The sequence below is a fragment of the Python bivittatus genome, unplaced genomic scaffold (assembly GCF_059951505.1).
Source record: "Python bivittatus isolate LINGU-HERP-01145 unplaced genomic scaffold, Pbiv_v1 ctg000020_np1212, whole genome shotgun sequence".
Lineage (NCBI taxonomy): Eukaryota > Metazoa > Chordata > Lepidosauria > Squamata > Pythonidae > Python > Python bivittatus.
In genome coordinates this window covers 117,379,051-117,397,199 of record NW_028277030.1, presented here as the reverse complement: position 1 = coordinate 117,397,199, position 18,149 = coordinate 117,379,051, and the positions used below count along the sequence as shown (strand labels likewise).

The following is an 18,149-nucleotide window of genomic DNA, read 5'->3' as shown; positions in this document are numbered from 1 at the left end:
GAGCAGAGCCTCCTAATCTAGGAATGGGTGTAACTGGTAGACAAATGTAACTGGGCAAATGGTCTCCTGGCCATGGCTGCCAACTGCTCCTTGAGCCAGAGCTGGGGATCCAGGAGAATCCCCAGATTGTGCACAACTTTGCCTGGGGGAGTGTTTTCCCATCCAGAGTTAATAATGGAGGACCCTAAAACCCACAGCCACTCAGTCTTGTCAGGGTTGAGCCAAAGTTGGTTCTTCCCCATTCACACCCACCCATTCTCTAGGCACTGAGAAAGCACTTTGACTTGGATGGCCTGGGGCAGAGATGTATAACTGAGTATCATCAGCACAGCTAGGATACTTAATCCCTCACTGAGGGATGACCTCACCCAGCATATAGCACGTGCAAAACTTTTATATAAGACAAAAGCATGATGCCAGGTATATTTTCAGTGACAGCTCTGGCAATCTATTTTACTTTCTTCAAGAGAGCATATTACCAATTGAGTGTCAAGGGCTGATATTAACATCCCTAAAAATTTCTTATTTAATTAGTTGTCATGTTATCAAAAGATACTGACTTTGTGACAGACATTTGAATAAGTGCAAAGTATAGAGTTGTACTGAAGGTTGTTGGAACTACATTTTTTCCTTAAAACTATAGCTTCCTTGAGTTGCCTTGCCAGGTAACAAAAATGTATAGAAGTTATCACCGTCATTTCAAAAGGAGATTATAAAACCAATATCAAAGTGCTTCTGTAAAACCGTATCTCTTGATTATTGTAACATGCCATAACAATAGCATTAGATGTCTAACTCATAAGAAACCTTTTCTCCTTCTTTCTGCTCCTACTAAATTTTCATTAAATTGCTATAATTTTCCATTGAACAACTTCTTTTATATCTAATAGATTTTCACTCATGCATGAAAATATAAAGGAATTGTTTATGATTCTCAAAACGATTAACTTTGTATGAGATTGTGACATATGAATAAAATACTAGTTCTTACTGGATGATCCTTTGGCACATTGTTCCACATCTTCCGCTTAATTTCAGTAGCTATTTTGGAACTGTTTTGTCCCAGTTTTGATATAATTCTGTCTACATGGTTTCTAGTGACTTGTAGAAGACTCTCCATGGTTGGCCAGAGTTCATTTGGTTTTGAAAGATCCAAGACAAGAATAATAGCAAATGTCCTATAAAAAGAAACCTAATTTTTTTAAAGGTATCACCTTAATATTTCACCTATAATGAGAACTTTTGACTCATGTTAGAGTCAAAACACCCCTTCCCAAAGTCTCAGAAGATTATATTAAACATTAAAGCAATACAATTTCCCCTTGAAAATGGTTTAAACTTTATAGAATCTTTTGGTATGCTGTTTTATTAGTTGGATTGATAAAACTGGTTACTGTGAATTAGTGAATAGTCTGAGAGTATCTGATGTAGTAGTACAATACTGATGAAGATAAGATGGCATAGGACAAAACAAAATTATAGATTCTTTCCAATTTAAGACTATAAACCATACTACATTTTGAGTTATTTCTACAAACAATAGCTAAAACTAGCAGAGTTAGTTGTACTGTAATAAAAATTAATTTTTTTTGATGATGCTAGAATAGGATTGACTACACAACTCTCCTACTCAATTCAAAGCCCCAACATTGGCAGAAAACTTCACAGCACAACCTTCATAGAACTGAATGGAAATTATTATTTACAAGAAAAATGACTAAGCACTTAAAACTAAAAAAGTTGAAATTGAAATAATTTCTGAAAAATGAGGTTATTTTTGGTAACTAAGTTATTCATTACTTACCTTATATTAACTGCCATTATTGGTATGGGGATTAAATCTAACAATGAAGTTCCACCACCTAATTCCCAAAAGTGAGCAATATCTTTAGGCTGAAAAAGTAATAGAAAAAAATCCTCACATTGTAATGTTTTGATGCATTAGCAGCATTTTCAAAATTTATATAGTAGATATGTTTCAATTACATGATTTCTCAGATGTCAAAAATGATAAGACACCAGTACGACTTTTATATAAAACCTAATACATTCTTTGGTTCTATCCAAATATACTGCAATTAAACATACATTTACCAAAACTATTAATGCCAGATATAGATTCCAAAATATTGAATAAGCAAGTAACAGTATAGGCAAGCATCAGAAAACCCACAATTCTGTAACATGCTTTGCTCTGACCCGTTCCTGCTGGAGTCAACATAAAGAAACTGCTTTATTGCCAAGAAAGGCAGAATGTGTTTTCATCTAACCCTAACCTGCCTAACCATCTGGAACCTACTTAACAGAGGAGCAGATAGTCACTGGCATCTGGAGCATTAGGAAGTAGAGGAAGTGAAGTCAAAAATATATTCCTTGCTCATATATAGCTAATACGAGAATCAGAGAGCCAAAGTATTAGTTTACTGGTCCTATGAGAAGACTTTCTTCTGGTATTAGCAGACTTTCATCTGATTCCTGAGATGGCTGGGTACTTTTATCAAATTATAATAGAAGACAAGGATGACCCTGGCAAGGGTATATAACATAGTTCTTTTTCTTTGGGGATAAATTGAGATTGAAAATGCCCCTCTACATACTTTTGTGATTTTGATGAGGGAGGAAGAGAACCCCTACACAAAGCAGTCAGTGTTTGTCAGATAACAAACCTACTTTACAGACTCTAAAGATCAAAGAAAGCAAAACAGAAACAGAAGCAGTAAATTGTGTGAACAACAATTGAAAATGTGGCTCAAAAATGCAGCAAATAAATGAGACAAAAAAGAAGAAGTAATGACTGCAGATGAATACAGGAGCCATAGTATAAAGTGGGAATTGATTTACTTACTTTATTTGGGCAACTATATTTTTGTTCAGATGACATACATATACTGCAATCAATATAGTATATTCATAGACTCATACGGCAGAAAGAGACAATTAGGCTACTATTGACTATAGATCTGCATTCAGGCAATTCTTTCCAGACATGGGATACTCACATGGTTATATCTGACAATACCCTTCAGTTTTCATTGGCTTGTTGCTGCAAACTTACTTATGAAGACTGATAGAGATACATACAGTAATGGATTTACATTTACTCATGACAGGCACAGGAGAATGAATAAGGCTATGGAGTGGGGAGGGGAAATGTCAGAATTGCCAAAATGGCAGACAGAGTCACAATGCAAGCCTCACCCTTTTTGAATATGCTGCAATACTGACCCACACACAGAAGGGACAGAGGCACACCATGATACTCCATTTGTCATCTTGCTACTTTTACACACCCCCTCCCCACTGTTGACGCTATGATAAAAACTGTAAGACATATAAACCTACTGATAATTATTTGACTAATTTACCCTTTATAAGTATCTTGTTAAGCTTTCCTTCAGAGAAACCCCAGATAAATTTAAAATGGATGTACTATATTATGTAGCTTTGTTCTGCTTCTTACAGGCCTTCAGTCTAATAATTTTGTTTTGCAGCAAATACATAACACTGTTTCCAAGCACTGCAAAGTATTTTACTTGAAAAATACAAGTCTTTCAAAGCTCATTACAATACTACTGTATGATGGCCAAAGGCTTCTACTGGGTGGTGCTCATGACATCTGTGATATGAGATGTAATGCACTGCTCACTATACATCATGTTTTAACTCTCAAACCCTAAAGATTAAAACAATGGCATTCACAAAACAGTTTACCAATATACTTACTGTATTATGCCCCTTTGCTCTTCTTCCAAAAGTATATTCCAAAGCTAGGGTTGGTTTTGGAATTTCATCCCTAAAAGATTAAGACACACAGCCTACCATACATGCAAAGTTATTGACAGGCTAGGAAAAAATTATAATATTATTATAACATTATAAATATTATAAAAACAAGTAGTTCATACAAAAATTTTCACATACATCCCACAGAAGAAAAACTGGCCAGAGAAAACATTCCTAATGACTATATTGGAGTGAAATCTCTATGGAATAATTAAACTAAAAACTGTTACAATTTCCAATAAATTACTTATAATAATTATGCTGTAAGAACAAAAATCTAGTACAGGAAGTCCTTGACTTACGAATGCAATTGGGACTTGAATTTCCATCGCTAAGCGATGCGGTCATAAAGCACAACAGGAATCCCTGCAGTCCCAGTTGCTGTCATTAACTGAATCTCATGGTCGTTAGGTGAAGCAACTTCCTGCTGGCTCCCCACAACCAAAGTCAGTGGGGAAGTGGCAGGAAGTTGCAAGTCCCAGGCCCGCAGGCATGTAAGTGGCTGCTGCCAAGTGGGGGAGGGAGTGAAGGGGTGGCCGGGGTGTGGGAGAAGGTGGGGAGTGTGCATGAGAGGTGCTGCACAGGTTGGGGAGGGTGCACGGGAGTACGTAAGAGGTGCCATGTGGGTTGAGGAGGGTGCACAAGAGGCATTGTACAGGTGAGGGAGGGTGCGTGAAAGGTGCCACCTGGGTCGGGAAGGGTGCATGGGGGTGAGGCATGGGTTGGGGAGGGTGTGCAAGTGACTGGTGAGCATGAGCACAGAGGGACTGGGGGAGGATGCACAGGTGGGGGAGACTTACCCCAGTGACTTGCAATCTTCCCTGCCAGTTTCCTCTTTGGGTTTCTGGGAAAGCCAGCATGGAAGGTTATAAATGGCAATCATGTGATCGCGGGGTGCTTGGGAACCCATTGTAAGTGCAAACGGGTTGCCAACCACCCAGATCATGATCAAGTGACTGCAGGGGTGCTGGGACAGCCGCAACTTCAATGACTGGTTGTAAGTCTCCTTTTTCAGCACCATTGTAACTTTGAATGGTTGCTAAATGAATAGTCGTAAGTCGAGGACTACCTGTAAAGCAGAATAGAAACTTAAGCAATCATAAAAGAGTTAAATGTGTATATTTAGGAGTGTTTACCCTTTATATCTCGAGATACAAAAAGTAGAAATTTGGCAAAATGAATATACAGCAGAAGTAGAGATTGCCAATACAATATCTCTGGCCACTAAAGCACTAATGGTGCTACTTGATAACACTATCAATTTAATAAGAAAAAGAAAGAAGCAATATTTCAAAAGATAGTCAAATCTCTCACGATTCTTACAAGATATATTGGTTCATAAAAATTGATGTCATCATAAATGTATTAGTATTTAAAATGCCATAAAAACTATTGGTTAGGTTATTAGAATAGGCTGATATAGCTAGTTTGCTGGAAATCAGAAAAGTCCAAAGTGGGAAATGAGGAATTCATTCTAAGTTTTTGATACAGTTCTAAGGGACCCAAAACAAATCATAATACTGAAGTATCACTCTAGTCAAAAGGTAGGTGCATGTTAAATATAAGTGACAAGTCCTATAATACTTGTGCACAAACATATCTGATATATTAACTATACAGTGCTCTTTATATGGTTCCTTCTAGTTGAGTTGTTCGAAAATAATTTATTATGTTGTATTCCTACAAAGATATTGTTGATGATATTAAGAATTTTGAATACTTTGAAAATATGAAATACTTCTCAAAATTTAAACACATACCTGTCAAGGCACCTCAATATAATACTAGTCTTACCCTAGAAATTAAAAACAAAGAATGCTATTGTAATGTCATTGATGCATACATATTGTATCATTCTACATGCTGTAACGTATTCTTCAAATAATTTCTAAGAAAATATCTGAAAATTACAAACTTACCCAGTTATATGTCATCTGATTATTGGAAAGTTAGCTTCAACTTTTTATCAGAATGTAGCTATGCTGCTATTATTACTATTAATTATTCAAAGTACTGGAAATGACAGTATTAATAATAGCAACAGGGCACTTAAAATGCAGGTATGACAGTAGCTATCCGTCTACCAATTATATTCATGTGAGAAATCATTGGTAATTGTATACAGTAGGGTAATCAAATAATATATTTCTACAGGAAGTGGTTTAAACTGATGAGGTGGAAATAAAAAGAATGCATGTAATATACATAACCTATAATACATAATTTATGACTTTATGCTGTAAGGATTAAACTGTTGGATAAAACAGATTATTCTTACAGCATGTGGATGTGTTGTCCTTATATTTTTATAAAAAAGAAAATACATGATTGCTTATGTTGTAGAGTTACGTTTATTTTTATAATGCTGATTCCTCCCATTTTGGGTATCCTTACTTAAAAAGTAAGGCCCATTGAGATTGGTTATATTTACTTGTTAGTAAGTATGTCCAGAACTGTAAATTCTATCAATGGTTTATAGGTTAATATATTTTCATACAGAGATATAGCTGAATATGTCAGCTCTTCAAGTTTATATTTAGTTTGTTCACTAGGCCAGCCTTCTCCAATCTGGTATCTGCCAAAATTATTTAGATATACCTCCCACAATGTAAAATCTGAGAATTCTGGGAACTGCAATCCCAAAATATCTGCAGGTATCAGATTGGAGAAAGCTGCAGTAGACAATCTTTGTCACTAGAGCACACAAGTAGGAAATATATTTACTACAGGTAGTCCTCGTTTAGCAACTACAATTGCGGCTGGTAACTTGGTTGTTAACGAAAGTGGTTGCTAAGCGAAACATCACAATTTTACAATTTTATTTTAGCTTTCCTTTGCTTTTAGACCTGCAAAGGTAGTAAATGTGAGGATTGGTCACAAAATTACTTTTTCATCACTGTTGTAACTGTGAAAGATCACTAAATGAGGCAGTTGCTAAATGAGGACTACCCGTACAGTCCCCTTCATGGATCACTGCCTTGTCGTGGCGAAGGGGCTTGCGTAACTCAGTGAAGCCATGAGCTATACCGTGCAGGGCCACCCAAGACGGACAGGTCATGACAGAGAGTTCTGACAAAATGTGGTCCACTGGAGAAGGAAATGGCAACCCACTCCAGTATCCTTGCCAAGAAAACCCCATGGACAATGTTAAAAGGCTAAAAGATATGATGCCGGAAGATGAGCCCCTCAGGTCGGAAGGTGTCCAATATGCTACTGGGGAAGAGCGGAGGGCATTTCCAAGTAGCTCCAGAAAGAGTGAAGCGGCTGGGCCAAAGCCGAAAGGATGTTCAGCTGTGGATGTATCTGGAAGCGAAAAGAAGGTCCGATGCTGTAAAGAACAATATTGTATAGGTACCTGGAATGTAAGATCTATGAACCAAGGCAAGCTGGATGTGGTCAAACATGAGATGACAAGATTGAACGTCGACATCTTGGGAATCAGCGAACTGAAATGGACGGGAATGGGTGAATTTAATTCGGGTGACCATTATATCTACTACTGTGGGCAAGAAACCCTTAGAAGAAATGGAGTTGCACTCATAGTGAATAAGAGAGTGGGAAAGGCAGTAATGGGGTACAACCTCAAAAACGACAGAATGACCTCAGTGCGTATCCAAGGCAAACCATTCAATATCACAGTCATCCAAGTCTATGCCCCAACCACTGATGCTGAAGAAGCTGAAGTTGACCGCTTCTATGAAGACCTACAACACCTTCTAGAACTAGCACCAAAAAAAGATGTCCTTTTCATCATAGGGGATTGGAATGCTAAAGTAGGAAGTCAAGGAGTAATCGGAATAACAGGCAAATTTGGCCTTGGAGTACAAAATGAAGCAGGGCAAAGGCTAATAGAGTTCTGTCAAGAGAACAAGCTAGTCATAGCAAACACTCTTTTCCAACAACACAAGAGACGACTCTACACATGGACATCACCAGATGGTCAATACCGAAACCAGATTGATTATATACTTTGCAGCCAAAGATGGAGAAGCTCTATACAGACAGCAAAAACAAGACCAGGAGCTGACTGTGGCTCAGATCATGAGCTTCTTACTGCAAAATTTAGGCTTAAATTGAAGAATGTAGGGAAAACCACTAGACCACTCAGGTATGACTTAGATCATATTCCTTGTGAGTACACAGTGAAGGTGATGAATAGATTTAGAGGATTAGATTTGGTAGACAGAGTGCCTGAAGAACTATGGACGGAGGTCCGTAACATTGTACAGGAGGCAGCAACTAAAACCATCCCAAAGAAAAAGAAATGCAAGAAAGCAAAATGGCTGTCTGATGAGGCTTTACAAATAGCTGTGGAAAGAAGGAATGCGAAAAGCAAGGGTGAAAGGGAAAGATATAAGCAACTGAATGCAGATTTCCAGAGAATAGCCAGGAGAGATAAGAAGGCCTTCTTAAATGAACAATGCAAAGAAATTGAGGAAAACAATAGAATGGGGAAGACTAGAGATCTCTTCAAGAAAATTGGAGATATGAAAGGAACGTTTAGTGCAAAGATGGGCATGATAAAGGACAAAAAAGGCAGGGACCTAACAGAAGCAGAAGAGATTAAGAAGAGGTGGCAAGAATACACAGAAGAACTATACAAGAAAGATCTTAATGTCCCTGATGTCCACGCTGGTGTGATCACTGACCTTGAGCCAGACATCCTAGAGAGTGAAGTCAAGTGGGCCTTAGGAAGCATTGCTAACAACAAAGCTAGTGGAGATGACAGGATTCCAGCTGAGTTATTTAAAATACTAAAAGATGATGGTGTTAAAGTGCTGCACTCAATATGCCAGCAAGTTTGGAAAACGCAACAGTGGCCACGGGATTGGAAAAGGTCAGTTTACGTTCCAATTCCAAAGAAGGGCAACGCCAAAGAATGCTCAAACTATCGCACAATTGCACTCATTTCACATGCTAGCAAGGTTATGCTCAAAATCCTACAAGCTAGGCTTCAGCAATATATGAACCGAGAACTACCGGATGTACAAGCTGGGTTTCGAAGAGGCAGAGGAACTAGAGATCAAATCGCCAACATTCGCTGGATCATGGAGAAAGCACGAGAGTTCCAGAAAAATATCTACTTCTGCTTCATTGACTATGCAAAAGCCTTTGATTGTGTGGATCACAACAAACTGTGGCAAATTCTTAAAGAGATGGGAATACCAGACCACCTTACCTGTCTCCTGAGAAATCTGTATGCGGGCCAAGAAGCAACAGTTAGAACCGGTCACGGAACAACCGATTGGTTCAAAATAGGGAAAGGTGTACGACAAGGCTGTATACTGTCACCCTGCTTATTTAACCTATATGCAGAGTACATCATGAGAAATGCCAGGCTGGAAGAATCACAAGCCGGAATTAAGATTGCAGGGAGAATCATCAACAACCTCAGATATGCGGACGATACCACCCTAATGGCAGAAAGTGAAGAAGAACTAAAGAGCCTCTTGATGAGGGTGAAAGAGGAGAGTGCAAAAGCTGGCTTGAAACTCAACATTAAAAAAACTAAGATCATGGCATCTGGACCCATCAATTCCTGGCAAATAGAAGGGGTAGAAATGGAAGCAGTAACAGACTTCATTTATTTGGGCTCCAAGATCACCGCAGACGGAGACTGCAGCCATGAAATTAAAAGACGCTTGCTCCTTGGGAGGAAAGCTATGGCAAGCCTAGATAGCATATTAAAAAGCAGAGACGTCACCTTGCCGACAAAGATCCGCATAGTCAAAGCTATGGTTTTTCCAGTAGTAATGTATGGCTGTGAGAGCTGGACCATAAAAAAGGCCGAGCGCCGAAGAATTGATGCCTTTGAACTGTGGTGCTGGAGAAGACTCTTAAGAGTTCCCTGGACTACTAGGAGGTCAAACCAGTCAATCTTAAAGGAAATCAACCCTGATTGCTCATTGGAAGGATCGATAATGAAGCTCAAGCTCAGATATTTTGGCCACCTAATGCGAAGAGAGATCTCTTTGGAGAAGACCCTGATGCTGGGAAAGATTGAAGGCAAAAGGAGAAGAGGACGGCAGAGGATGAGATGGTTAGATAGCATCACTGAAGCAATGAGCATGAAACTGAGCAAACTCAGGGAGGCAGTGAAGGACAGGAAGGCCTGGCGCAATATGGTTCATGGGGTCACGAAGAGTCGGACACGACTTAACGACTAAATAACAACAACAACCCGTACAGTGAGTTTTTATTATATAAGCACAAAGTATTCTATTTAAATAAAAATGGATTATCAATCATTACCCCATTTTTATTTCCTATAAAGAATAATGATCTTTCACAACATTCCAGGATATCTCTGTCATCTTCACTGGTTTCTCTTTTCTCAACTTCTGCTTTAGCAATATCCCATATGGTGTCACTAGTAAAAAAATCAAATCAAATAAAAATAACTTCATACAGAATAATGTTCCTATAATTCCAGTTAAGAAAGCCAGTTTTGTGTAGTGGTTAAGGCACCAGGCTAGAAACCGGGAGACTGAGAGTTCCAGTCCCACCTTAGGCACGAAGCCAACCGGGTGACCTTGGGCTAGTCACTCTCTCTCAGAGAAGGAGGCAGCGGCAAATCACTTCCAAAAAACCTTGCCAAGAAAATCTTGCCGAGCAGTCGCCAGAAGTCAATACTGATTTGAAGGCACCAAAAACAAAACAAAACAAAAAATCCAGTTAAGGAGCTTCTTTGGCAAACATCTTTCATTCTTTCTTCACTGAAATTGGGAAAGCTAGTAATACCAAATACCTGAATATTTTTTTAATTAAAATTTTATCTATCAACTACAAGCAAATATATTAGTCGGCTATGAATTTCTGCTTGATTGTAAATATGCATTAAAATCAGAATAGCACTGACAGTCATTAAATGATATGTGGCTTTGTGAAACTTGAATTCTAAACTGTATATAGGCTAGCACTCAGTTCTGCTCTTTTGTCACATTAATACATTTTTCCTTTATTAAAGGATGAAGGCAGGAATTCCTCTTTTTACTGATCGCTAACCCACATGGGGTGGCTTGCTGATTGAAGTTTATAAATGATGAATTATAAATTTATGAATGATTATAAATTACCATTTTTCTCAATAAATAAATTAACAAGTAGAATGTTTTTGACTTATTTGTTTAATTGGGTTCTCTTTATCTAGTTTTAGGCCTTGTGTGGAGGCCTAAATCACATATATTTTGGATCATATTTTGGGTCATATTTATGCAGAAATATTGAAAATTTGAAAGAGTTCACAAACTTTTAAGCACCACTGTAAATGAGACTGAATTCAGTAGGACTTCATTCTAAGAAGCATGCACTGGCTTGGCCCTGCACCAGTGCAATCCTATAAAAGTAAACACTCCCTTAACCTCTACACCTTGTGACTTCATGGATATGTCCAGGTAGTTTGTATGGCAACAGCATAGAACTGGTTTGCCACTGCCTTTTTCTGGGACTTTTTTTTTTTCCCAGTCTAGCCTACAGCCCTGGTAATTCCTGCTAATGAGATCGTATCTGAGTTTCACAAAAGTGTGTGTGTAATACACACACACACACACACACACACATATTGGTGAATGTGCCCTTGCAAAACTCTACAAATTGTTCATATCTAATGCACTAAAAGGGCTGGGAAAGGTGGAAGGAAAGAAAAGATAAGGACAACCAGCAGCAAGGTGAACGGACTCAATTACACTCAAGTACACTGTGGGAAGACCTGAAGGGCCAGTCTGGGGACAAATCATCGCAGAGAAGATCTATCTATGGGGTTGTTGATCAATCAAGTGCACCACATGACATCCTCTCCTAGGCATCTTCACTGAGCCCCAAACTTGCCTGACAGCGTGTCCTCTCCCCTGCATTGGTAAGTAGGTCCTTCCAAGGACCCCTACAGCACCAACTGTCAAAAGCACAGTGGCCACTTGGTTAACAGACCAATGTATGGTGGTGATGGTGGACCACGTGAGGAGCAGCAGATTTTTCTAGATCTTTTTTTCCCGTTGTAACTACCGTACAGTAGAAAAAAAAATGGATCCGATTACCACAGAGAGTCAGTATCTCTGAGCAGCTCAGTGGAAAAGGCTGGGAAAGGGTACATCGCCCTGCTCCTGGTCGCTTCCATTTGCGCCTCTGACCGTTTTGGATCAACTTATACGTCCGCTTTAGGCTCAGAGGTTGGGATCCCACCCAGTGATCGCGCAGCACCGCCTCGGCTCATTCACCTCTAGGGCAAGAAATCACGGAAAAGTGCATTTGTGTCCCCTGCCGCCGCCCAGAGAAATAGCGGTGCGCCGTCAAGATGCCCCTTTTGCCAACAGCCACCATTGCCCGCTGGCGCAGGGAAAAGAGCGTGGCCCAGCGGGTTTCATCCTCCCTCCGAGAAAGAAGGCGAGCAAAAGCCAAAGGTGACAGCCTGCCCTCAGAGTCACCCTTGCCCACCACTCGCCTTCTCTCTTGGTGGGGCAGCGAGAAGGAATAGGGTTGACGGTCCCTCAAAATCTGGACTCGGTCCCGCCAGTTGCTGTCGAAAACTGAGCGCAGCAAACCTCCTGACACGGGAAAGAAAACAGTCCGGGCGATTATGGATGTATGGCGCAGGACACACAACACACTGCCTCTCCCCGGAGCAGAAATAGCCCCTGGTACACCTCACGCGCCCGCACTAACGAAAACCCGACCCGCCGAATCTTCTCTTTACCTGGCCCCAAGCATCTCAACTCCGTCAAAAACGACCACGGGAATTTTAGGCCTTGCTCTACTCCCAGATCACCATAGCAACAGCGCCTTGCCCGGCGAGCGGAGCTTTATGGGAATTGCAGTTCTTTGACAAGAGAAGTCTTTCTGCTCGCGGCCAAATAGGAAAGAATTCGGCGCGCGGTGCTTCCTTTTCTGCATGGCCGATAATGCCTGCCTGCCCACAGTTGTTACCGTACTAGAATCGGTACTACCGTACTAGAATCGGTACTACCATACTGAGGGATTTTTTAAAATACGGGTCATTAAAAGTTTGGTCAGCGTAGAATTTAAGATCGTTACGGAAAAGTGGTTCGATAGCACACGGCTGCAGAAACTTATCTTGCGTGTCCTTAGAATTATTCTACTTTACTGAATTTCTGGATCCCTCAAAGCTGGTCAAGCAAGCCCCTTCTAGAAGCTGTTACGATCCGGTTGTTTCTTGCGACTATTTAAAGTTGTGCAGTGCAGTCCTATGCAGTCTACCTGGAAGCAAGCCTTTTGGACTTCCTTCTTCAGACGAACAGAAGCATCTGCCCTCAAAGCCAATCTGGGAAATATTTAGGCTGCACAGTATGGTTTAAATGCTTTGAATAAATAAAAGGGGGAGGGGCAATGAGAGAAAGAATATGTTGACAGAATAATACTCTAAAGCAGTGTTTCTCAAACTTGGCAATTTTAAATGTGTGGACTTCAATTCCCAAAATTCCACACCCAGCATGGGAAAAGTTGACAAATTTGAGAAACAGTGCTCTAAAACATGGCATGCTTTCTAGCCCTGAATCTGCATGACAAAATACAGACTTCTTTCTCATTTGTTTTATTTGTTACAATGTTTTACAGTCATATAAAAATACCTTGTACAAAACCATAACTAGATTAAATAAATAAAAAAAATTCTACATATAAATTAATATTTTTGTAAATTTTAAGAACAATTTGAAATACAAGATCCATTAAAGTATTTCTTTATTAAGTTTATACAAGCTGCATATATTTTCAGTTTTCATTGTTTCTGGGTGAGACCCATACTATTTAACATCTACCTGAAGATAAATGTTATGTATGGCTAGTTGTACCAGTATATATAGATAGGATGCATCAAGAGCAATACAGTAGGGTCAGATGTACATTCAGATGGGCGATCCAGTTTAACTTTACAGCTCCTACTGCAGTGAATGTTGCATACAGTAATCTGCTTATGCACGCACATATCTTTTTATAGGATTACAGTGAGAATAATGGTTGCCGGCATACTTTTTAAAATGAAAAATGTACAGTAAATGAAATGTGATAGAAGATAGATAGATAGATAGATAGATAGATAGATAGATAGATAGATAGATAGATAGATAGATAGAGCACCACTATAAGCAGTATCAGGGTACCACTATTAATTTACATGGAAACAGCAGCAAATATAGAGCTTTGTTGGGCTGTTGCCCATGTACCTTGAAAATAAGAAATATGTAAAAATCCAAGTGGTAGGATTTTATGCAATTTTTATTTTCCAGCATGAAAATTGGCCTGCTAATTAAATGTGATGAACTTGCCTCTAAAAATGCTGGTCCTGATTTTACTCTAAAGTCTTTTTTTTTTTTTTTTGTCTGCGCTCAGTCATTGCTGACCCTGCAGTGACTGCTTGGAGTCCTTGCAGTTTTCAAGGCAATTGTTTTTCGGAAGTGGTTGCCAGAGCCTCCTTCCTAGAGCAGAGCCCAGCTGGAGAGCGCAGGAGGTGGGGTTTCCGTTGCTTCGTGCCCTTTTTGGGCGCGCACGGTTTTTTCGTGCTTACCGGCAACTGCTCCCAACTCCTTTTTGCAAGGCGCCGCATTTTTCCTCCCACCGGAGTGAGAGTCTCCATTTACCTACTCACGTGAGTTTTCGACCTGTTGGGTTGACAGGAACTGGGGAGGAAACAGGAGCTCACCCTGTTTAACGAGAAGGCTGGACTTGAACCGCTGAAGCGTCGACCATTTCTGGCCTGCAACTTTCAGCGTCATTAAGCCGCTGCGCCACCGCGTCCCCCTACTCTAAAGTCTAAACAGACTTAAAAAAATTTTTTTTCTCAAAATCTGTCCTAATTAGCAGCATGATAGGTTGAAAAGCCTACACATAGAGACCTGCAGAATTTTCATTTACAGAAGTGCTAGCTGGTTATGCAATTGTATATTCTTTTAATACAGTACTTTTTTTTTTTTTTTTTAACAAGGGGAAGTATTTTGCATAGGTGACAAACTCTGTGAAAATGCCATGCTGGCTAGGGAACTCTGGGAGTTGGTCCACACATCTGAAAGTTGCTGAAGTTGAAGAACAGTGTTCTAGAGTCAACCATTATTGTGCTGATGCTACTAAAGAAGAAAAGTTTTACCGCACTTTACTGATGTCTGGGTGATACTGTAAGATGCTCTAAGGCAGCAGCAGGGAAGGGATGGAAATGGACAAAGTACATCTGTCAACACTTAGGAGATCTGTGAACAGTCTTTCCCCACTAAAGAATCTGAGGGTTTCTTAATGATCAAAACTGCAAACAAGATGATGAAGCAGAATGATAGTAAACTGGGGAATTGGGTGCAGCATGATCGAAGGACCACATCTGGCCAAGATATTAAGCTCCTCTTTTTCCTGAGTTTCCTTTCTATTTCAGTGGGAGAAAAATTAGCAATACTAATTCCATGCTGGGATAGCAGCAGCTTTTGCAATACCAGGTTGTCTGTACTAGTTTTTAGTACATATTTTATCCTGTCCCATCTATAAAGCTCCTTTCCATTGGCAGGATACTTCTGCCTAAACCTAAATGCTTCCAGCAAGTAGTTAGATTGCACCGAAAGTAAAGATATTGTGACTATACCAGGGCACTAAGCCATGCTTAGCCACTAAGACACATTAAAAAAAAAAAAAGTTTAGAATAACCATGTGATTCTCTGTTTCACTGAATTCTTTAGTATACTGTAATTTTTTAAAATTATTCTCTCTGTAAATATTACCACATATCTTAAAATTGAAAATGGCAAGCTTTGTTCAAACTTTAGATATGTATTTATCAAAATACAGAAACTGCATTCACGTATATGAGAATATGCGTGTGTAAAAGATGGTGATAAATAATAACTAGTAATAGTGATAAATCGTTCTGTAAACCTGTAAAAAAACAAACAACAGATCTGTGAATTGCCTCAATAGTCAATAATTAAATCAGTTATGCCAGGGATAGGTTGGCTGGATAGGCTGGCTACTAGATCTAACAGCTGGCCTTTTTGGTGACTGAAGTAGGTTGGCAAAGATTTATTAATGGTGAAAGCAAAATAATCTCTCCCCTCCCTGTCCTGCCAACTCTCCAATTATCTGCTACTCAAATGAAGAATGGAAAATGGAGATCGGGGGCGGGGGGGAAGAATAGTAATCAAGAATTGATTTTTGTGTACCAGATAGTGTTGGTATTTATGTCCTGAATTCAAAGTGTATCTCTTAGAAAAAAGCAAAATGGATCCTGCAAGTCTAAGATCTGCACATTGCTGATTTAAACTGCTAATAATAGTACATATACTTTTCTACTTTTTACTAATATTAAACTACTCAGAGAGAGTTGTCTTTTGTTTAAACAGTACTGCTTATAAATATAATTAGAATTCATTTATAAGCAACACTGCTTAAACAAAACTAAAACTGAATTCATACATGCATGTTCATCACTGAATGACTGCAACATCAAGGGCTAACTTACATGATAAGAACTAAACAGCATAAACTCAATAGTATTTTACAGTACTGACAATGGGTGCTGTCCTAAAACAAAATTTATATCCTGAGTTGCAAGCCAATGATATAGGAGAGCAGAAGGAAAAAATGGTGGAAAGAGATGTGTTTGAAAGTACCATAATGAAAAGATTATATTTTTATAAGGTTTTATCAGTTATTTAAATGCAAAACAGTTTTCTCAAGAAGGTAGTTCATAGAAGGATATGTGTTGATCAAGTAAGACTAAAAGCACACATCTTTGTAACAGAGCACTCTTTCATCCTAAATGACTTGCTACATGCATAGTCACTATATTCACATATCATTCTAAGCTGTAATTGCTTGTTTTTAGCATAAGGTAATATGCAAATAGGATCAGTGAATAAACCATTACTTGTTTTAGGGAAGTAAACTACAGATTGAAACAACAATTTGCTGTTGGCTAAATCATTATAAGTCATGTAAGGCTTCATGTGTTCAGGGTTATTCCTAATTTGTCTTGTGCCTTGCCCAAACTTTTGACCTATCCACATGGATGTAATGAAAGTGCAGTTAAATGAGAAGAAACAAACTATGAACTGGCCAAAGAACTATAATTACTATGCTCACTGAAAGAACTCTGTCATATTTAACAAGAGATGGCTTAGCATGATGTGTGAATGCAGTCACATTTTGTAAAAATTCTAAGTCTAGGAGCAATTTAGAGAACACTGAAAGAGTTTACAAGGAAAGGCGGAAAGGAGAGGTTTTGTATGAATCTTTGTATCTAAAGATTATTATTATTTATTATTTCTGCAAGTTCTGATTATTTTTTGTTACCAGATTCACAGTGTTTCTTCAGAATAATTCTATTTGGATTACTATATATTCTATCTATCTATCTATCTATCTATCTATCTATCTATCTATCTATCTATCTATCTATCTATCTATCTATCTTTGAATTTTGTATATCCTAATAGTCATGAAGAATTTTTTTGCGTACCACAGCTTTCAGCTTGAGTAGAACTAGTACTTCTGGGATGCAAAAAATCCAGATAGCTACTGGAAGGCAGAAAAGATAGTTTTTGTATTTTTTTACTGTCATCCAGGGGATATCTGAATTTTTGCAACTCGCATCTGAGAGTCCCAAGCTTGGGAAAAGAATAAACTTGTAGGAGATATTGTTAATTTCTACTTTACAACAGGCTATCCTTCCAATATAGTAACCTAATATAAATGATATACTTAGCCTCACTATTCATAGATATCTGAACTTTTCATAACAAAGTAGGTCCTTTGGTTGGTCTGTTTTGCACTAAAAATGGATGACATTCTATGTCTTTAGATTTTGGATTTCTTGATTGTGGAGATAGTAAAACTGGAGCAGAAAATTCTTGAGCTGTTCTCTTCTGTTGATGAAAATTGTTAATGTAGCTGGCAATCAGCAGAGTAATCTCAAGGATCTGAAACAAAATGCATGTAGTCAATAGTACCTATACATTTAGAACACCATTAACAAATCTTAATTGTCCAATTGGACTGGATTTAATTGTATATTATACTAAAACATGATCCTATGTATATTTGGTGAAATAAATTCACCTAGCTTCAGCCCTGCACATTCTAAGATAAGGTCAGACCCCTTCTACAGTAAAGTACTTTAGTACTTTTCTGCCTAAAAGAAATACTGTATCAACCAGAGAAAGCCCAAACAGAAAAGTGTCAACATTTGCTTAATTTTTTCTATTTTTTTACTTTGCACATAGCAAACATTTTAAAAACTAACATAGTTACCTGTGAAAAATATTGAGAAAGAAACATGATGGCAAGATACATGATGGCAGATGTAACTATTCAAATTATCACCTTTGCTGTCCATATCTTTATGAATAGCCACTACATTTCTGTTCTGCTGATGCAATATA

The 18,149-nt window shown here is 38.6% G+C and overlaps 2 protein-coding genes across 4 annotated transcripts in view; both read right to left on the bottom strand.

The window, feature by feature from the left end:
- The window catches only part of DYNC2LI1 (dynein cytoplasmic 2 light intermediate chain 1), a 41,043-nt gene extending 28,342 nt beyond the window's left edge, over positions 1–12,701 (bottom strand). The window contains exons 1-6 of one of the 2 annotated variants that reach the window (XM_088147603.1): positions 12,473–12,701; positions 10,036–10,153; positions 5,544–5,578; positions 3,724–3,793; positions 1,805–1,893; positions 992–1,178 (exon numbers count right to left, since the gene is read on the bottom strand). In XM_088147603.1, coding sequence (XP_088003729.1) covers positions 992–1,178; positions 1,805–1,893; positions 3,724–3,793; positions 5,544–5,578; positions 10,036–10,153; positions 12,473–12,486 — 513 coding nt within the window. In that variant the 5' untranslated portion in view covers positions 12,487–12,701. The remainder of the gene's footprint in view (positions 1–991; positions 1,179–1,804; positions 1,894–3,723; positions 3,794–5,543; positions 5,579–10,035; positions 10,154–12,472) is intronic. The other variant, XM_088147593.1, reaches the window with a different exon arrangement.
- A 610-nt stretch (positions 12,702–13,311) lies between these two features.
- The window catches only part of PLEKHH2 (pleckstrin homology, MyTH4 and FERM domain containing H2), an 85,691-nt gene continuing 80,853 nt past the window's right edge, over positions 13,312–18,149 (bottom strand). For both annotated transcript variants that reach the window (XM_007438080.3, XM_088147583.1), the window contains one exon: positions 13,312–17,687. In XM_007438080.3, coding sequence (XP_007438142.2) covers positions 17,502–17,687 — 186 coding nt within the window. In that variant the 3' untranslated portion in view covers positions 13,312–17,501. The remainder of the gene's footprint in view (positions 17,688–18,149) is intronic.